The 22,773-nt window shown below is 35.8% G+C and overlaps 1 protein-coding gene across 1 annotated transcript in view; it reads left to right on the top strand.

Annotated features, from left to right (window-relative positions):
• The window catches only part of BIRC6 (baculoviral IAP repeat containing 6), a 226,416-nt gene that overhangs the window by 174,305 nt on the left and 29,338 nt on the right, over positions 1 to 22,773 (top strand). Inside the window, 1 exon segment of the mRNA XM_032592785.1 lies at positions 11,114 to 11,324. Within this exon segment, the coding sequence (XP_032448676.1) occupies positions 11,114 to 11,324 (211 nt within the window).

Here is a 22,773-nt window from a genome sequence, read left to right as displayed (position 1 = left end):
CCCATTTAGCCCATCCCCCCTCCCACCACCTCTCCAGTAACCCTCTGTTCTCCATATTTATGAGTCTCTTCTGTTTTGTCCCCCTCCCTGTTTTTATATTATTTTTGTTTCCCTTCCCTTATGTTCATCTGTTTTGTCTCTTAAAGTCCTCATATGAGTGAAGTCATATGATTTTTGTCTTTCTCTGACTAATTTCACTTAGCATAATACCCTCCAGTTCCATCCGTGTAGTTGCAAATGGCAAGATTTCCTTCTTTTTGATTGCCCAGTAATACTCCAGTGTGTGTATGTGTGTGTGTGTGTGTGTGTGTGTGTGTACACACACCACATCTTCTCTATCCATTCATCCATCGATGGACATTTGGACTCTTTCCATACTTTGGCTGTTGTTGATAGTGCTGCTATAAACATTGGGGTGCATGTGTCCCTTCAAAATAGCACACCTGTATCCTGTGGATAAATGCCTAGTAGTGCAATTGCTGGGTCATAGGGTAGTTCTTTTTTTAGTTTTTGAGGAACCTCCATACTGTTTTCCAGAGTGGCTGCACCAGCTTGCATTCCCAGTGATTGTCTTTTAAGATATGAACATTACCCACATTACTTTGTATGGTTCTTAATTGCAAATAATTATAGATTAAAATTCAGTATTTAATTACTAAAAGGATTTATAATTTACAGAGAAATAATTTAAAGATCTCTGATTCTTTCTGTATGATATTTCCTTGAAATATATAGGATGATTTTATGTGTCAGATTAGGCAAAGTAAGTGGATAAATTCCTTAATTGAAAATTAAATATTTGAGAGACACCTGGGCGGCTCATTTGATTGAGCATCAGACTTTGCCTCAGGTCATGATCTCATAGTTTGTGAGTTGGAGCCCTGCATTGGGCTGTCTGCTGTCAGCACAGAGAATGCCTCGGGTCCTCTGTCCGCTTCTCTCTCTTTGCCTCTCTCTAGCTTGCACTCTCTCTCAAAAATAAGCATTTAAAAAAATGTTAAATAAAATTAAATATTTGAATAATGAATATATTTAGTTTTCACATTAGTTTTGAGTTCACTTAATACTCTGTAAACAAATATTTTATTCAATTGAGTTGAAGTTTTTGCACATTTTAGGTGTCTATTTTGTTTTTGTTTTTACTGAAATTCATCAGAGAAATAAAGTCAGCACGTGCTGATGACTCATCAGAAAAAAACAAGATACTTTTCTTACATAGTGTTCATTTTCTTTTTTTTTTTCAACGTTTATTTATTTTTGGGAGAGAGAGAGACAGAGCATGAACGGGGGAGGGGCAGAGAGAGAGGGAGACACAGAATCGGAAACAGGCTCCAGGCTCTGAGCCATCAGCCCAGAGCCTGACGCGGGGCTCGAACTCACGGACCGCGAGATCGTGACCTGGCTGAAGTCGGACGCTTAACCGACTGCGCCACCCAGGCGCCCCAATAGTGTTCATTTTCTATGTAATCTTACAGTTAGAATTGCTTAACTACCAAAAAATCATTTTAAAGTATGCATTTCTTTTGGGATATTAAATATAAATCCAGAGGAAGATAGTGATTTTGAAAATCTTGTGTTTATTTATGCTGACTAAATCTTTATTTTGCTTTACATTTTGTTGGTCTTACTTTCCATACTGACTAAATTTCCCTTTCCTATATTAGGTAAATAGGTAGGAGCTTAAAGAAAACATATTTAAGTGCAATTTGATTATAAACAATATATTCAACATGTACGTTGAGAAAAAATGTCTATGGCATTTTTGCTTTTGTGTCTTGTTTATATTGCCAAGTCATGTATGTTTTCTGGCAGTAAATCTTGGTCGTCCGTAGTCATCGCCACGCTTAGAACAAGGCATTTACCCTGGAATGTGTGTCATAGTTCTCTGGAAATGGACTTTTAAAGGATATTCTTAGAAATCATTCTTATTAGAGCTGGCTTTGGTCTTGAATGCAGCCCCATGAAAAAGATCATCAGAGTGTGGTATAGAAATAAAACAAGAACATGGGGCGCCTGGGTGGCGCAGTCGGTTAAGCGTCCGACTTCAGCCAGGTCACGATCTCGCGGTCCGTGAGTTCGAGCCCCACGTCAGGCTCTGGGCTGATGGCTCAGAGCCTGGAGCCTGTTTCCGATTCTGTGTCTCCCTCTCTCTCTGCCCCTCCCCCGTTCATGCTCTGTCTCTCTCTGTCCCAAAAATAAATAAACGTTGAAAAAAAAAATTAAAAAAAAAAAAAAGAAATAAAACAAGAACAATTACCAAGAAATGAACTATTGTCCCATGATGCCTAATATGGCCGAGATAGGCTCTTCTTTTTCTTCTTTCTTTTCTTGCTTCTTAATGTCTTCTGCTGTAATGATGACAAAAGTACTCATTTTCCCAGAACATCTCTTGATCTAGAAAAAAAGAAAATTGTGAAACCTCTAGGAAAGATTCCTTCCAACATGTACAGAAATAGTAAATAAATTTACTATACTTGTTATCTTTGCATAATTTTTCAGGGTGCATTTCTGTTTTATTCTGTTAACATGATGGAAAATGATAGAAAATGAATATATTTTAGTAGAACTTCTAATCTATTATCAACAGTTCGATAGGATAAGAAAATATAATGAAAAGGTAAACATTAGATCTGCCGTTTATATATGTTCTATATTTAGTAACTCTAAATTTTATTTTCAAATATTCTGTCTATATCTAGCTAAGCTGACATACATGTGAATTGCAGTCAGTTGGTCTGATATGTGTATATAATCACTGCATATTTTAGCCTAAAATAATGAAGGTACTAAATGTCAGATTTTTAAAATAATAAAAAGAGATGTGTTCCTTACTCTACATTGCATCAGGAATAAAGTATTATCAGATATCCTGCATAGTCCACAGTGTGACGAATGGATTTTTTCTCTTCGTGGAGAGCTTCTGCTTGTACTCAAGGAAAGAAAAGTGAGCAGAGCCTGGACAGGCTTCATACTCAAGATGACAGATGTTTTCATTGTATCCAGGGGGAGGGGTCTTCTCCAGTAGTAATCCATGTAAATTTCACTGTAACTGTTTGGTATAAATTGATAGCCTCTACCAGTAGTAATCAAATGGTAAATGTGTTCCATGTTTCTTTTGGCTTTTATACATGCTGAATGGTGCTTCACAAAAATGGTGACTACTTATGAATTTTCTGTCTGATGAATCTTAAAACTCTTCTGTTTCTTTTCAGCTATTTGAACATCCTTTTCTGTGTTGAAATGTAATTTCAAATACAGAAAATGAGAATTCTGTTTTTATATCTTGTACTAGTCACTACTTTCAAATTAGAAAATTTCTCTTACCGGAATAAGTATAGTAATGTCACACACCTCTATCTGTAGTTGTTAACTCCAAGGTACTTTTCAAGCATTGCATAATTCAGCAACCAGGGAACTTCCGAGCATCAGAAGGATAGTGACTTTGTTTAGTAATAAGCAGTAACATTGAACATGCACTTGGCACTTCATGAATAATGATGGAGCTGTAAGCCACTGTTGCAGACGTGGTGTTGCATAACAGCGTTGTGCCCCTGCTCTTTCTTTGTCAGCTGGTCATATTTAATCCTTTAATAACAGTGAAGTATGCAGGTAAAAAGGAGCAAAGTATAAAGATAATCTAAGGTTTTCTGATGAAGCTCTTATTGACAGAAATGGGACTAAGGAATTCAAGATGGAAACAGTTGCTTTGTGTTATAGTTTTTTAAGTAATTTTTTTAATTTTAATTTTATTTTTTTCATTTTACTTTGTTTTTTAATTTATTCATTTATTTTTGAGAGACAAAGCATACGAGTAAGCAAGAGGCAGAGAGGGAGGGAGTGAGAGAGAGAGAGAATCCCACAAAGTTCAGAGAGAGAGGGGGAGAGAGTCTGGAGCCTGGAGTGGGGCTTGAGCTCACCTGATGCGGGGCTGGAATTCACGAACTGTGAGATCATGACCTGAGTCGAAGTCGGATGCTTAAACCGACTGAGCCACCCAGGCGCCCTGCTTTGTTTTGTATTTTAACAAGAAAGTTTTCATTAAGAGTTTGTTACATTTATTGACTCCTTTTGTTCACTGACTATCCATCCATGTTAGTTTTAAAAGTGCATACCAAAAAAACATGAACATAAATTAGCTTTTCCTTAGTTTTCTCCTCTCTGGCCATATTCAGAAATAAATCTTTTTTTTTTTTTTTTTTTTTAAAGAAATCAACGTTTATTTATTTTTGGGACAGAGAGAGACAGAGCATGAATGGGAGAGGGGCAGAGAGAGAGGGAGACACAGAATCGGAAACATGCTCCAGGCTCTGAGCCGTCAGCCCAGAGCCTGACGCGGGGCTCGAACTCACGGACCGCGAGATCGTGACCTGGCTGAAGTCGGACGCTTAACCGACTGCGCCACCCAGGCGCCCCAATAAATCTTTTTTTAAAAAACACAAATAATACAACATGAGTTATTAATTAATAACCATGTTCTAAGTTCCAGACATAAGTGTAGATTGCCGGATATGTTAATATCTCTTAGAATTTGACATTAAAATTAACGCTCTTGTTTATGTAACTAATTATTATCAGGAAAAAAGCAAACATACAAAAACTTGACATTTTAAGAGCAAAATACATAAGAAATGATACAGTAATGAAATTTAAAGTTCTTTGTAAATCGGACCCAGAGTTTTATGTCTCACACGGTGAAAATGATTCTCAGTCTCATTGTCCGTTGCTGATTACCTTGTCTCCACAGCTTTTGCTTCCATTTCTCATTTGAAGAGAATATATTTTATTTTCATAATTTAAGATTCTCAGTTGTCCCTTCCCACTGCTAACTTAAGTGAATGAAACGTCATTTGAATAAAAGGAAATACCATGTTTCATTTACTTAAAAGAGCTGTTTTATTTTCTCTATTCCCGTTTATTTTTAGATTTTAAAAAATTTTAATTAACAGTCATACATGTGCTTGCAAATTTGTCATATCTTTTTTCCCGACTCCTTTTTATTGAGTTTTAGCATGCTGAGCTGGCCTCGGCATTATTCTTATAATGGACAGGTGGTTTCTTATTTTGTGGTTTTTCCTGTTTTTTTGTAACTTAGAACCATTTAATAATTATTATTTAAAAAAATCATTGTGCCCTGGGGTGCCTAGGTGGCTCAGTTGGTTAAGCATCTGACTTCAGCCTAGGTCATGATCTCGCAGTTTGTGAGTTCGAGCTTCACATCAGGCTCTGTGCTGACAGCTCAGAGCTGAGCCTGCTTCAGATTCTGTGTCTTCCTCTCTGCCTCTCCTCCACTCATGCTCACTTGCTCTCTCGCTCTCTCTCTCTCTCTCAAAAATAAACATTAAAAAGCATTTTTTTTTTCAATCATTGTGTCTTGGGTTAGTTATATTCTTGTATAAAATACTATGGTTTTTTTGTAGCTTGTTTTTTAAACTAATTTACTTTATTTTGGGGTGCTCCTGGATGGCTCACTTGGTTAAGTGACCAACTCTGGATCTCAGTTCAGGTCATGATCTCATGCTTCTTGAGTTTGCAAAGCCCCGTATCAAACTCGGCAATGACAGCATGGAGTCGGCTTGGAATTCTGTCTTTCCCTCTTTCTCTGTCCTGCCCTGGCGTATGCACACACTCTCTCCTTAAAATGTATAAGCCAAAAAAAAAATGTGTGTGTGTGCGCGCGCGCGTGCACCGTGCTTTTTAAAGCAGTTGTACAGCTTTACATAAACATTGGGTTCTGTATATTCCCTCTCTCTTCTACTCAGTATCCTCTGTTACTTCTATCTTGCATTAGTGTGGTACATGTTACAATTGATGGAATAATAATGATACATTGTTTTTAACTAAAGTCAGTAGTTTACATTAGTGTTCACTCTCTCTTGGACATTTCTGTGGATTTTGACAAATGCATAGTGTCCTGCATTCCACCATTATAGTATCACACAAAGTAGATTCCACTCACTTCCCTAAGAAACTCCCTGTGTTCCCCCCTATTCATCCCAGACTGTCCCTCATCCCCCAAAACCTCTGGTAACTTTTTTACAAGCTCCAGTTTTTCCTTTTCCAAAATGTCATATAGTTGGAATTATACAGTATATAACCTTGTCAAATTGGCTTTCACTGAGTAATTCTTTCGCTGAGCAACATGTATTTGAGTTTCCTCCATGTCATTTTGTGACTTGAAAGCTTGGATAGTCAACAATTTAACAGTTCACCTTTTGAAAGACATCTTGGTTGTTTCCAGGTCTTGGCAGTTATGAATAAAGCTGCTGTAAATCTTCATGTACAGATTTTTGTTAAATTTTTTGTTCCATTGACCTATTTGTTATTTTGCCAATACTACATTATCTTGATTATCGTTAACTTTATAGTGAGTCTTAAAGTCTGCTTTTAGCAGCTCTTTGACTTCTTTTTAAGTATTATACTGGCTATTTTGAGTATTTTGCCTTTCTGTATAAATTTTAGAATTGGTTGGTACCCACAAAATAAGTTACTGGGGTTTTTGTTGTAATTTATACTCTTCTTTTTCTCTTTGAATGTTACAAGGAAGCAGGCTGGGAAGAATAAAACACTGTGTGCTGTACTTCATTAAATGAGTTTATAAAATAGCACAATTGGAAATCTTTGGATAACTGGCCATATTTATATCAGTGTAAATTCTAATGTGTCCAGTACTTAAGTGTAGAAATGGAAGCTATTCAGAATTTTAGTGGAAGATGGAAGATAAGCTTAAGCTTCATTTCTTTTGCTGACTCCGAGACGAAAGAAGCTGTATAAGTCACATTTGTGTCTCTCTCTTCATATATTTGAAAACTAAGATGATATATTAGGGAAAATGTTCATAAAACTTTTTCTTTTCTTCATATACAAAGCAGTATTATAAAGCAATTGAAAAAAATAAATACCCCAGAAGGAAAAAGTGGAAATGGTATGTGAATAAGTAATTAAGAAGTTTTTCATAACAGTTCTATTGAGGATAATTCACTTACTGTACAATTCATGTACTTTTGATGAGTTTTGACATATTCACAGATAGGTGCAGCCATCACCACCTTTAGAGAGGGATTACTTCTAGAATTAGTTTGTGGTTTCAGTGAATTGTTGATAATGCAATCAGAGTCATTTCCTGTATTACTTAGTTATATTCCAATTTTAGAAAGGAAAATGACTACACTGTTTATAATTGCTATTTTCATTTGGGGATTAGCAATCAGTGTACTGTAATTTACACCTTTATTCTTAAAAATTGATCTGTGAGGAGTTACTGTTACACTGTTTGGAAATGTGCTTTTTCATTTTAAAATTTCCTTTGTCAAATTATTTCTTCATATTCTTTGGATCAAATAGTTTATATTTCAGAACATTTTAGGTTTAGTTCAGTAGGGTTGTTTTCTTTTAATAAAAACACAATATTGCCTCAATTATTTTAAGAACAAAATTGGTGTTTATTTTTAGTCGTGTTGATTAACCTGGCTAAGTGTCTTGTTATTAAACCTCTAAGACAGTTTTGTGGATATATGATAACCTCCTGTCACTTTACTGTTTGGAGTCATTTCAGTGTGATGTGATTTGGTATATAATTTAGTTTACTGCTTCTGTAATGTGAGATTATATGTTACTAATTACTTAGAAAAAAGCCATGCTTTGTTGTATTAGATTTAATTTTTCCAGCAGTAGAATGTTGCATAGCAATGGAGGATGAATTATCTGGAGGTAATATAATGTGGAGCATAAATTGCATTCATAAAATTTTATTCAAAAGACAGTAAGGAAAAACACCAAATTCTGAGCAAAGTCTATAAGTATACATAATAACATTGGAAAACAAAATTCTATTCCTTAATGAACACACTGTCTAAAATAATAAGTATTTTCTTTCTTATACATAGGTCAGAATAATTTTTAAACTAGAAATAATATATATTGTCTGTTGCTTATTCTGTGACAAGATCATAGCTGAAGTGTTTATATATCTTAAGTTCTTTAAATCATCTATGTGTTATCAAGTTTTATGACCTAGTAATTACTAAATTATCTCCTTTTGTCAATAAAATATTTACTGCACGACGGATACTCTGATAAACCATTATAAAATAGTTCAAACTGGTATATGATGAAAAGTAATTCACCCTGATATTTGCCCCCCCCCCCAACCCTAGTTCTTCTTTCTAGGTGAAAGTACCGTTAATTAATATTATCAGTATTCTGTATCTAACTATATAAGTATATCCAGTACATGTATGTATCACTGGTTTTTAAATAAACCTGAAACAAACTATTCATGCTGTTTTAAATGTAATCTAGAGATTATTTCTTTCACTCTATATGATATCTACACCTCGCGGAGAAAGACTCATCTCTTTGGGTAGAGCCCATACCCACATAGTTTTCATGGCTTATGTAGGTAAGCATAATATAAGGACTTTGGCATTTGAAGAAGGTATTATCTGAGATAATTTTTCACTATAATGGAAACATTCTATATGTTTCACTCTGATGGAAACATTCTGTTGTCCAATATGGAGTCATGTGAATGTTGATCACTTGAAATGTGGCTAGTACAGTTAAGGACAGAATTTTTAATTCTTTCCATTTTAATTAAAGTTAAATAGCCATGTGTGGCCGGTGGTTACCCTATTGAACAACACAGGAGGCATCACAGTATAATGAAAAAGCTCTAGAGTTAAATGTACCTCAGTGTCATTGTTCTTGCTATTTTCTATTTAGCTGATGGTACATGTTATTAAATCTTAGCTTCTCATACACACAATGAGGACTGTAGTTCCTTTTCCTAAAAGTTATACACACACAGAATATCGTGTAGAAAAAGGATTAGATGTATGTATACCAAAGTGATATGCCTGGTGAATGAGTGGACAAGGAGAGAAATGGTCAAAGTAGACTGTAGCCTTATCAGCAATGTTTTACGATTTGTCAGGATAATCAGTGTGAGATGTTACTCATGTATATAACATTTATGTTTAGAAATTCATCTTTTTCCTCTAAGTATTCCTATGTAGTTTCCCAGCTATAAAAAAGCAAATATAGGGGCGCCTGGGTGGCGCAGTCGGTTAAGCGTCCGACTTCAGCCAGGTCACGTTCTCACGGTCCGGGAGTTCGAGCCCCACATCAGGCTCTGGGCTGATGGCTCAGAGCCTGGAGCCTGTTTCCGATTCTGTGTCTCCCTCTCTCTCTGCCCCTCCCCCATTCATGCTCTGTCTCTCTCTGTCCCAAAAATAAAATAAAAACGTTGAAAAAAAAATTTTTAAAAAGCAAATATATTTGAGTTTCTTTTTACATAAATGTCATCTTTATGTATTATTTTACAACTTACTTCACTCAAGTATAGGTATAGGAGATCTATATTCTTTTCAAATTCTACATAGGATACAATCATTTAGATATTATTGTGTATTTAATCCTTTATTGCTCTTAGGGTGCTTCCTACCTTCAGTATTATATGCTGTAAAAACAGTATTATATTAGTCACCCTTGTTTTATAGGTGTATAGTAACAAATGGTATTGCTAAGTCATAGAATATGGGCATTAAATAGTGCCAGATTGGTTATCAGGTTGCATATATATATCTGTTTATGGAAGTCTGGCTTTCTCATATCCTCGCAAGAATTAATGTTGTATTTTATGCCTATTGATTAGCAACTTTGGGTTTTAACTTGGATTTCCTTGAAAACTGGAGTGTACTATGTTATACCATAAAAGTGTAGTAAGCTGTAACATTAGGTCATAGGTTGGAAAAAAGGCTTTAAACCTAACCAAGTATGTATGGAAATTTTTGTATGATTAAGATGGAGAGTAAAATTTCAAAGGAAGGCCAGAATGAGCAGTCCTACTTTCCTGCCTCTGTCCTCTGCATCACCATCGGAAGGTGTGGAACGAGGACCGACTCCTCCATCACTCTGAAGAGCCTCCCTGTTTGTCATCAGACCGTCACAACTGATTTTATAGAGTTGAGAATTCCTATGCCGCATCTCCCCATACTCTAATCTCAGTATAGGTCTGTGGGCTGTGAACCAATTTCTGCCTCCAGTAGGTACTCCTCCACTTCTCCTTCCCGGTTTCAGTCTTTGTGTGTGTAGCAGTCAGAGTCCCTGTTAGCATCTGAAAATTTTTTTTTACTTATTTGCCCTCTACATAGAATGTAAGCTACATGAGAGCAGGGATTTTTGTTTATTTTCTTCACTGCTGTATTCTCAGCCTGTCAAGCAGCATGTTTTCAGTGAATATTTATGGCATAACTTTATTCAGTAACTGGGATGGGAAAAAAGTTGTTAGGGTATCTGGCCGGCTTAGTAGAACACGCAACCCTTGATCTCAGGGTCATGAGTTCAAGCCCCACACTGAGTGTAGAGCTTACTTTAAAAAAAAAAAAAAAGAGTCTCGCTGTTGTGGGATTGAGCCTGAGTCAGGCTCTATGCTGGGTGGAGCCTTTTTGGAGATGCTCTCTCACTCTCTGCAGGCATTCTCTCTCTCTCTCTCTCTCTCTCTCTCAAAATAAATAAATACACTTAAAAAAAACAGTTACAGTTTGCACTGTCAGTGCAGAGCCCCATATACAGGGCTCAGTCTCACAAACCATGAGATCATGACCTGAGCTAAAATGAGTCAGCCGCTTAACCGACTGAACCACGTAGGTGCCCCTGTTAAAGTCTTTATCTCACATGATCACAAAAGTAAATTCCAGTTGGAAGAAAACTACAAAACCTAGCAAAACAACTTATAAAAATTGTAGATGTGGTATATGTTCTTAGAGTGGGGCATTTATTCTTCAATACATGTGCTTTTAAGAAAACATTGGAGGGGTGCTTGGGTGGCTAGGTCAGTTAAGCATCAGGCTCCACCCTGAGCATGGAACCTGCTTTAGATTCACCTCTCCCTCAAGCACCGCACACATGCGCGCTCAATCTCTCTCTCAAAAAAATAAATAAAACATTTGAACTAATGATTATTATACTTAGCACGTGGTGCTTCATAAACATCAGCATTAGCTCATTTACCAAGTAACCAATCAATCTTAAGATCTGAGTAGAAGCTACATGGCTGTGGACTTGTATATTGCACACATGTTCTCATTTTATGCTTTTCCCTTTCCTTTTACAGTTCTTGATATGGCAAGACATGTGCCACTCTATCGAGCTCTGCTGGAATTGCTCCGGGCCATTGCTTCTTGTACATCCATGGTGCCCCTACTGTTGCCTCTTTCTACAGAGAATGGTGAAGAGGAAGAAGAACAGTCAGAGTGCCAGACTTCTGTTGGTACATTATTAGCCAAAATGAAGACGTGTGTTGATACCTACACCAACCGTTTAAGGTAGTATACTTGGTTCATTGCTCTTGATTGTGCCCCTAAGAATCTTTTGAAACTAACTTTGTGGGTTTTCTTAAATGACATGTGCTGATTAAACACATATGCACACAAGCAAGATATAAAACTACAAAGAAAAAGTATCCACCAAATCCTACACTCAGAAACATTTATTTACATTGGCTTATCAGACATCTGCTTGTGCAGTCTTAGGGCTTTAGGTATAGAGTTTTTCTTAAATTCTGTCATATTGTACTGATTATACAGATGGATGCTAGTTTTAGTCCATATTGAGGACAAAGACACCTTTCAGTGTCTGTAAATACATTTGGGCTGACATTGTTTTTAATACTACCAATTATGCGTAGCATAGAGATGCTATGTTTTACTTAACCATCTGTTAGTGGACATTTGGGCTTTTTTCATTTTATGAACTCAGACATACGTCTTTTGAGGCTTGTAGAAATCTCCACACAGTAGATTCATAGAAACAGAATTGTTGGATTTATGGATTACTCCTATTTCATTGTGATACATGCTATAATTCATGCTATAATCTTTTTTTAGAAGTGAGAAGATTCAGTATTTATTTCTCGAAGTTATAATAAAGTTAGTATTTATCTTCTTGGTAAATTTAATTATGTAATGAATGTTTGGCTTAAGTTTATACCTCATTAGATTCAGATGATGAGTTCTGAAAACAAAAACTCTTTTTAAGTTACCTGGCAAACCTTTTTCTTTCTCTTAGCAGAATCTGTTCAGTGGTTATCCGTTTTACGTAGATGGCCAAATTCTGGTTTTTAGAGCATTTATACTGCAAATGGGAGTTTATTCTTTTGTCAGTGGTCTTTTGAGTCAATTAATGTTCTTTACCATCTTTACAATATATTCTACCTATTCTCACGTATTTTTTTAAGATAATAAATTTGAGAAACACAGACGTCAAGCAATGGTAGAGATTTGGTCACTGGAAGAATAATTTTTTCAGGGAGGAGTCAGCTGCTGAGATAATCCTGACTGTTCATTTATTGTATTGTCACTATCACTTTTAAAGCTAGTGGCTCACTACCAGGCAGTAAAAATCATAATTTGGACAAAAGATTAAAGAAGAGCCAGTTGGTGGAAACAAAAGAGCTGTAGGTTCATACTACTCTTTCACCAGGGAAGGACAATGTAAAGGTATATTTTCTTTGATAGTGAGATAGTTTCTGTTGTAGAAAAGAGAACATTATGTTTGGTCCCAACCTTCATCGTGTCAGAAATCTAACTGGTAATCTAGGCAGCTGGTATAATTACCTAAACAAGGTGTCATGTCATAATTGAACTGAAGGTCTAATTTTCTAATTGAGCTAATGTCTCATTGAGAAACTTCTGATTGATCATCCCATCTCTACCCTGGTCATCTCTGTTCCTTATTGTACAATAAACATACAGTTCTTGACAAAGCATTTAATATAAAATATGCAGAGCTTTTGAGTATTTTTAGGGGGAATCTTGCCCTGTGTTTTTTTAGAGGGATCTTGCCCTGTGTTTCTGTTTCTCATGTTTTTGTGTTTTGAGATGTATTGAAATTTTTTATGAAATGGAGTGTTTTTTTCCCAGGAGTATTCTATTTCTTAGATGAAAAAATTGCATAAAGATTAGGAATGTAGTTATAATTATCACTTTCATTAAAAATAATAACAAATTTATGACAGTCTAAATGTGAAAATAAGACCATTAAAATATGGACAACTCTATATTATGTATTTCCTTAAGCTATAATTTCTGTTGGATCCTGCAAAAATGAAGTTACAGTGTATTGAGTTCTAAGGTAATTACAGAAGATGCAGTGATTGGAATTAGTATGCCTAGAGTAGCCTTTTTGTTGCTTTTCCTAAGTTAATATATTTCCTGCCTCCATAACATACGCAGTATAATTTTTTAAAAGTAAACTTGACTTCTGTATAAACTGTATTCATGATTCACTGTAAAAATTTAATTTCAGATAGATAATAACAAGTGTCATTTGACTGGAGCTTTGGTTTTCTGCTTTTCCTACTGGAAAAAAAAAATTATTCTTCAAATTCTTTCCTTCCTTCTTCAGTAAGAAAAAAATGGTACTTCACACTCTAAATTTTCTGTCACCAAAACATGTATGTAAAAGATCATAATGACTGTTCAGAGCTCATTTTATTTATGTTGTTTTATCTTTATGGTGACTCTGCAATAGCTATTTTTAATAGCTCTGCTTTAGTAATGTAGAAACAATGCTAGTGACTTTTACCTTAGGATTTGAGTATTCTTCTTAGTCAAGATTGTTCATGATATCTGTTATATTTTACAGCCTCTGTTAGAAAAAGAAACCATCAAAGACATACATGTTATAACATCCCTACTTGCCTTTTGAGGTTTGGTACATTGAGAATTCATTTTCCACTTCACACAGAGAGGGTAAAATCTATTCTCTTCCAGACTGTCAAGACCTAAGATGTATTTCTTTTTATATTTTCGTAATGATAGAACTCTAATAAAGTGAGCAGAATTGTCCAGTTTCCTTAAAGAGTTTATACCCACAGAAATTGGCTAAGTTCAATTTTAACACTGTTTGAAAGTATAAAACTTCCCTTCTCCCCACCTGCCTACTTGATCCCAACTGCATTTTTTTTTTTTTTTTTTTTTTAACCAGGATACTTTTGAGAAAACAATGGTCAAGGCAAATATGTTCTGTTCATTGATCACTTTTAGTATATGTTTTGTGGCATTATCAGGGTTTGGAGCTGTGACTTTATTTTTTTTTTTTTAATTTTTTTTTTCAACGTTTATTTATTTATTTGGGACAGAGAGAGACAGAGCATGAACGGGGGAGGGGCAGAGAGAGAGGGAGACACAGAATCGGAAACAGGCTCCAGGCTCTGAGCCATCAGCCCAGAGCCTGACGCGGGGCTCGAACTCACGGACCGCGAGATTGTGACCTGGCTGAAGTCGGACGCTTAACCGACTGCGCCACCAGGCGCCCCGGAGCTGTGACTTTAAAAATAATGTGTAGGTGTACCTCCGCTCAGAAAATGTTTATGTTCTTTTTGTCTCTGCTCTCAATAAAAAATGTAAGGATGAATAAAGTACATCTTTTTAGTATGGTTTTTTTTTTTTTAAGTTAAAGCAAGTACTTATTATGTTTATATATTTTATTTATATACTTTATTTCCTCATTTTTCCCTCGTTATGTCTTGTTAACTTCTCATATGTTACTTTTTTTAAACCAAGCATACACAAAGGGAGTGCAGTTTTTCCCCTTCGAATGAAATTTGTATCATTTATATGTGACCATTTGTTTATCTTAAATAAAGAAAAAATAGATTTGCTGTGCACTCTGCAGGTCCCTAGATGATGATCGTGGTTACATGTAATGATTTTCATTAAAATTATTTCTTCTGTATATATTTACAATTTTTATCTCTCTTTTGTGGATGAGAGAAATGAGAATGTTTTGCCCCAGTACTGAAAGGAAGTTATTCTCCTGCCGGGAATAACCTGACTGAGATTATTCTGTCCCAACTGATTTTGATCTCAAAATTCAAAGAGTGAAGGAGATGATATAGGTGAGCCGACTCTCCCCCACCCACACTTTGAACCCTTCTGTAAGAGGAAACAGAAAGATACTGTTAAGAAACTGAAAAGGCACATCATTTACCTAATTTGTGCAATAGAAATTTGTGATTATATTTAGGAGTAAGTAGGAATTAGCTAAATGAAGTGTGCAGTGGCCTGCTATACCAAACTGGGAATAATGTTAGCAGTGAAAGAAAGTATCACATGTTCAGGGAAACCTGAAGAAATTTGGTGTGATTAGGTATGGTATATGCGTGGGAGATGAAACTAGAGATGAAAGCAGGAGCTAGAAGGTGAAGAGGGGTGTATTTACAGTTACTTGCTCTTAAATGTGGTGATGAGCTACTGAAAGGATTTCAGAGATCTGATCGGATTTGCATTACCCACTTTCTCTGTACCCAAAGGCTCGAGTAAGAGTGACTGCTTAGAGGAGGAACTTGAGTTGTTGGCACAGTGGCACGACACCGTGGGAATGCCTTTTACGCCTACTAGTTCTGTAATTACTGAGCTGTTGTTATTATATGTGAGATATAATTATATATGCATGTATATATCAATGCACACACATACATATATCTGAAAAGTAGCTTCTGAATCTTAATTTTTAAAGTAATAGACTCTGAGGCATGTTTCAAATTTCCTTTGATTATAATTATACCTGAATTAAAACAATGATCTCTTGTAGGTGAGGATAGTTTGATGACTGGTGGGATTGATATTTAGTGAAACCAGAGCACCACTCGGGGAATGAATGTACTTCTAGCTTACTGCATTCCTCTTTCCTGGCTTGAAGTTGACATTCCTTAGGCAGTTGTTAAATATTGACTGTACAGTTTGCATTAAGAGCTTCCTAAAGATGATAATATTCTAGTATTCTTTTATTCATGATTCTATATTTTTATTACTTACCTCCTTTCCTAACCCGTCCTTTCAAGATTCACAGTTTATAATAACTGCATAGGGTTAATTTGAGTCTAATGGTTAACATAGACAAACTGATTAATATTGTTGTAGACTGATTTTTAGTAAGCTTTTAGATTAAGATAAATCAGGGATTAGGAAGCACAAAAGAATGGCCAAAGTGTATCACTTCAAAATAGAGAATTTTACATTCAACACTTTCCTGCTTTTGTCTGAAATAGACAAGATTAAAGGTAATTAGGTATCAGGATTTTTTCAGAAATTGATTTTTTTTAAATATAGATGATATAGGGGCACCTGGGTGGCTCATTCAGTTAAGATCCAACTCTTGATTTTGGCTCAGATCATGATCTCATGATTCTTGAGATTTTTTTGAGATGGAGCCCCACGTCGCCTCTGTGCTCACAACTGGGAGCCTGCTTGGGATTCTCACCCCGCACCCCCACCCCACACCTGCCCTTCCTTCCTCTCCTGCTCACACTTCTATGTGCACTCTCTCTCTCTCTCTTTCAAAATAAATGAAACATAGATGACATGTTTTGTACATTAGTTCTGTAGCAATTTTAAAGCACACTTCAACTGTGCCTGTAAGTTATGTAATACAATTTTCTACTTAGGTCATTTTCTTCCATTATTTATTACTTAAAACCTAAACAATATTGGAGCGTTTCATGATGCTACCATTAGGAAATTGTGTAGTTTTTTTCTTGTTCATTTGAAACTTTTTATAATTTCAGTGAAAACGGGGAAATGGTTAAACTGTAAATATTGGTGCTATTTAATTTTGCCTCAATAATAGAGTTTATTACTTTATTTCAGAGACATTATTCAAAAGCCACTTTAGTCATCACTTCAATAGAACAAAGGATTTCAAAAGTGATAAAGAGCTCCATTTCCTTTACTTGGTCCTGTGATATACTAGGCACCTGTGAAGAGCAAAAAGTTGAATATTCATCCACACAAGATTAACACTCTAAGTGGAATTAACTCCCTTCGTGATGGTTAAAATTTTTCATTACCATAAACATTCCATTTCTCAGAAAACCCTTTTTCTTTTTGGCCTAACGCAGAAAAAGTTTACTGGCTTCTCATTTATTTTCTACACAACGTCTTAATTTCTAGCTTTTTTCTTCAGTTTAATGATTTAATGATTTTTGTGGTTAATACTTTTAATTTTTAGGCCTACAAGCAGTGGGAAGAAATAGTTCCCTAGGGACCGAGAGAGAGCGAGAGAGAGAGAGAGATGGAGAGGAAGTGCATTGAGAATGACAGAGTGTGTCAAAAGTAGAGGGCCAAAGATGTATATACAAGGTGTAAGCAATGTTACCCACGTGCCAAAGACAGTCTGTGATTAGATACTCATTGATGTATAAGTCCAAAGTCACTACCACTCAATTTTATACCAATTATAAAAGATGGGAATCTGGTGAAAGTGAATTTTCATAACTGTCAGATTGATTGTATTCCTTTTGTTCTGCCAGTTTGAAGTATTTTTGCTTAGTATAGTATTTGTGTTACAGCCTCTGTGCTTTCATTGATTTCCTTTTTTGTTTCTTGAGAATTATCCAAACTGCTTTAAATAATTGATTAAGTTTTAATAAATTTAGAGTAGCATGTAGTCATATAAAAATATAAAGAAGTAATAGAACTTTAGCTTCTGTGGAGTGTATACAGTTTCAGAAGTTTTTAAATGTGTATTTATTAGTTTCCCCTGCTGTATGCAGTAGGCAAGAAAATATTTCTTACCGTTGTTTGAAAGAGAATGAAACTACTGCTTAAGAGTTTAACATTAAAAACTTACTAATAGGTTATAAATCTGGACATTGCTCCCCGTCTCCTGATGCCTATGTTGTTCATTATTAAAAACAAAATTTTTTAGGGGTGCCTGGGTGGCTCAGTCAGTTAACCTCTGACTTCAGCTCAGGTCATGATCATGGTTCGTGAGTTCAAGTCCCGTGTCAGGCTCTGTGCTGACAGCTCAGAGCCTGGAGCCTGCTTCAGATTCTGTGTCTCCCCCTCTGCCCCTCCCCCTCTCATGCTCTGTCTCTCTCTCAAAGGTAAATAAATATTAAAAAATGTTTTCAATAAATTTATATGAAGAAAGACAAGTCGATTGACCCTTACTCCAGATAGACCACTGTTACTGTATCTTACCAAAATAGTTCAGTTATCACTTAGGCTTCATGCTTGTATAATGGCTATACTTGAGGCTTAGCTGTTTCTTGAGAACACATTGATCAAATGCCAAAATACACCTTATTCTATTATTTAAGTGATTAACAGTGTGCCTTGCTGACACAGTCACTGGAGCATACTACGCATTGGGCGTGGAGCCTGCTTAAAAGAAAAAAATTTTTTTTTTTAATTTTTAAGGGGTGCCTGGGTGGCCCATTCGGTTAAGTGTCTGACTCTTGATCTCAGCTCAGATATTTATCTCAGGGTTGTGAGTTAAAGCCCTGTGATACACTCCGTGCTAGGTGTGCAGTCTACTTTTTAAAAAAAATATTTTTTTTAATGACTAACAAAAAAACTGTAAAAAATTATAAGTTGACTTAATATTTCTATCTCAGTAGCATAACATAACAATATAAAATGATTATTCCTTATCAAATTACATTATATGAGCTTTATGTTTCAGGACAGTTTCCATGGTCTTTATCCCAGATGCAATTTCAAGCACTGTGAATTGCTGCATTTGAAGTGTCTTGCTAACAAGGTTTAGTTTATAACAAATCCTTCAGGGCACATCCTAACAAATAACCTGTTCCATATTATCTGTAGGTTTTAGAGCTATAAGGGGACTGTCTAGACTTAAGGTAGTTCAGATATTTCTTTTTATAAATGAGGAAAACAAGGTCCAAAAATACTTTGGTTTGTTCCAGGTTCTCTGATACTTTGTGGCAAAGCTGTGATAACTCCCAAATATATTTATCCACTAAGTTAAACCTAACTTCCAAAGAACAATTCAGTTTGTGCATCAGTGAATAATTAGAAATTGGAGAGGTGGACTTTTTTCTGAGCTGGTTTTAGATATTTAGGATATATATATTTTTTTAATGTTGATAGTGAAGTAAAATTGTTTTTCTAATTAAAAATTTTGCTTTTAGTAATTATAAAAGTATATACAATAATGCAAATTCTACAGAGTTTTTCTGATAATTTCCTTTTACTGACCTTTTTTCATTACCTGAAGAATTTTCAAGTCATGATAGGCTCTTAAAAGGCAGCATATTACCTTAGATATGATAACATTTGTGTTGTGCCTAAGTAGTAATTACTACATTGCTAAAGTAAACCTAAGCCTCACTGTTTTTTGGTCTCTCTCGTACATGAGCAGAGAGCAACTTTGTATACTTACCACTTAAATGAAGAGTGAGTCAGCATTACCCATTTGATGTTTTTCTTGGTCAAAAGAATTAATAAAAAGCAGGGGGCGGCTGGGTGGAGTGTGCCACCTCTCGATTTTGGCTCAGGTCGTGATCTCAGGGTCACGGGATTGAGCCCAGCCTTTGGCTCCACACTGAGCATGGAACTTGTTTTGAATTCTCTTTCTCCCTCTGCCGCTCTCCCCCAATTGTGCTCTCTCCCAATTGTGCTCTGTCTGGAAAAAAAATAATAAAGAATTTATGAAAAGCATTTCTCTGGTATTTTCTTAATTACCACTGTGTGTGTTTTTCCTCTACTGTCTTTTCAATCTGATTTGGTATCCACTTGCATAGATTAGGGCAGGGCATAGGTGATAAAATTGTTTTCTCTGTGTGATGAAAGAAGCCTCTCCCCATCCTCCACACACTCTATTATTTTCTGTCTCCTGAATGTTATTGATATCTTTGTATACCTTACATTTCTGATATCTTTAACTCTCTTGTCAAGGGATAGTTAAAGAACTTGTGTAGCAATAGTTGATATTTGAAAAATAAGCAGAAACATTCCCCCTCCCATTTATGGCCACTTATTGATCAACATTTTATTTTAGACTTAAACATGAGAGAACTTGAAAGCAACTCATCTTGTTAATGAAGGGATCTGTGGCACAGGTAACATAACATAATACTTTAAACTTTTGTGTGTGTATATATATATATAAACTTTTATATACACACACATACATATATAATCATTTCCATTTGAAATATAATTGTCTAGTGTGAAAATTCATTCTTTTGCCCACAACATAGTCACACTGTGAAGATGTGACCCCTTCAGCTTTTACATATCAGTCCTGGTGAAATTCAGTTTCTGCTGGCTATTCCAACCTTTTCTCTCAAAACAAAGTCAGAGTAAGCCATAGTAGTTTGGTTTCACTTTTGAATCAGTGTGACACTTCATAGCTTCCTTGGAGCAGGGGTGAAGACCATTCATTTTATCTTTCATCTTCTATGCAGACTTTTCCTACTGGACTCTAGTAGGCAAATAATCCTATTTAGTATATTTAGTAATTGACAGTTTGACCAAAAATTTGGAAGAGGGACTTGCTGTCAGTCAAATAATCTGAATTGCTAATAAGGATGCATCACAAATGTCTGTATTGAGTATGACGCGTTCTGGATTTGAACTTCTCTTTAACAGCATTAAAGCAAACATCTTTTATTTCCATTTCCCTTAGCTATTTCGAAGCATCTTCTGGTATAAGAAAGTTCATCATATTTTAGAAATAACTGAATTCTGCGGCACCTGGGTGGCTTAGTAGGTTAAGCATCTGACTCTTGATTTCAGCTCAGGTCATGATCTCACGGTTCATGAGGCCCATGTCAGGCTCTGTACTGACAACATAGAGCCTGCTTAGGATTCATTCTCTCTCTCTGTTTCTCTCTCCCTCCCTCTCTCTTTCTCTGCCCCTTCCCCTGCTCACACTCTCCCCTCCTCCCTGCTCACACTCCCTCCCCCCAACCCCCGCCACCCCCCCAAAGTAAAATAAATAAACTTTTAAAAATAAATAGGGCACCTGGGTGGCTCAGTTGGTTGAGCATTCGACTTTGACTCAGGTCATGATCTTGCCATCTGTGAGTTCGAGCCCTGTGTCGGGTTCTGTGCTGACAGCTCAGAGCCTGGAGCCTGCTTGGGATTCTGTGTCTCCCTCTCTCTCTGCCACTCGCCTGCTCACATTACGTCTCTCTGTCTCTCTCTCTCTCAAAACTAAATTAAACATTAAAAATAATTTTTTTAATAAAATGAAAATAATTTAATTCTCTTGTAGAAATACCCAATTCCTTTTTATCTAACTAAGCAATAAGATTAATTGACCTCTTTTTCAGAGGCGTATTTTCTGTCACTCTCATTTTAACAGCCTTAGGCTAGTTTCTCTAGGGCTTCAGTTAGTTACCAGAGAATTTCATTTCTAGCCCTCCTACCTTTGTTTCTGTTGGAAAAACATTTCGTAGTTTCTCCTGTTTTTCCTCTGCTTCTAACACCTACAAAATGAAAGAGGCCTGGTTTCATAACCAAGAAGCATTTGTTATAATCATACCTACATTTTTTTTTTTAAGTTTCTGTTTTTGATGACCTTGAACGAGTTTCATAGTTCATCAACCTTTTACTCGGTGATGGAGACAATGATGCCAATGTTTATTTTACCATCTTTTATTTGCCTCAGTTGGATTATCCCTTGGTAAAGCGTATTATTTGTGGCAACTCCATTCCACAACAGCACACAGTACCTTCATTTTGTCCTGTGATGTTTAATCTGACCTAGAAGTTATATTTTTATCTAATCTAGAAATCAAGGGTTTATTTTTAAAAGGCTTATCGGACCCTCTGTTTGAATATTTCCTTCTATAGTGCTCATTTATGCTTCCGAAGACAATGGAGATTATGTTTTCAATTTTAAATCCTATTGAAAACTAAAACGGACACTTCCGTTTGGAAAGAGTTTAAATAAAAAAAGGGAATCAGAATTAAAAATTAAGGTTTAAACTAATAATGAAAAGCATTCATCTTACAGAGGTCTTTGCTCCATTTACTGGTGCATTTCAAGAATTTTCATGTTTTCTGGAGATAATTAGAAGCAAATAGTTCTCCACAGTAATGTATTTTCTAAATCTCACTGCTTACTTTTAATCTTAATTCATTTTAGACTTTATCCCTGACAAAGAGCTTTAGAACTGTGGAATATTATATGATGCATTGGTTTACAGAGAAATGTAGAAGTTTCACTTGCTTACAGTTTTAGAATCTTTCTCTAAGATGCTAGTTCTTAATAGTTCTGGAATCTGGATATTTCAGCATGTTGTCTCCAGATTACTTGTTCAACATGGCTGTACTTTTTAAATGTTTATTTCAACTGTTTTGACTTTAGAATTAGGAGTACAGGGAATGGAGGTGATCTTTCTTTGTGTTCTACCAAGAAAATAGCTATATTAAGCTATTTTCGGTTTATAGATCATAAAATAACATAATTCTGATATTTTGCATTTAGTCTTACAAAAATCCAACTTATTTTGGGTGACAGTGTTAGCAGAGGTAGGGCACTGTAACTGAATATTGAATTATGGGAATTTTTTTCTTTTGTTTTTACAAGAAAGATTTACCCATTTTGCTCACATCCTAGTTCAAATTACATGTCAGAGAGCCAAAATTTGCTTAATTTGTTAGCCGTTTAGTTGGAATTCACAGCATAGTGGAAAATGTTTGCAGATAATTCTGTGCAATAGTAGAAACTTCAGTTGATTCCTCGTATTTCTTCAGGGCAGTGATCACAACCAGATTCAACGTATGCACAAAGCAGCGGATACCATGGTAGCGGCCGTCGCTGATTGCTTTTACCATGTTGGATCCATTGTCAGTCTCAGAGACCTACTTCCAGCTAGGTGCCTTGAACTCAAATAGCTTTTCCCACAGACTTCAGGATGTGAGCGAAGGTATGGCCTTTTTTCATGAGCTGGGCCTACATATGGGTTGACAGTAACCTGCAACTTTTATAGGAAAGAGACTACTGGCTGTAGTT

This window comes from Lynx canadensis, chromosome A3 (assembly GCF_007474595.2).
Source record: "Lynx canadensis isolate LIC74 chromosome A3, mLynCan4.pri.v2, whole genome shotgun sequence".
NCBI classification, from domain to species: domain Eukaryota; kingdom Metazoa; phylum Chordata; class Mammalia; order Carnivora; family Felidae; genus Lynx; species Lynx canadensis.
Note: the sequence above shows the minus strand (reverse complement) of the source record. Positions and strands in the feature narration are given on the sequence as shown.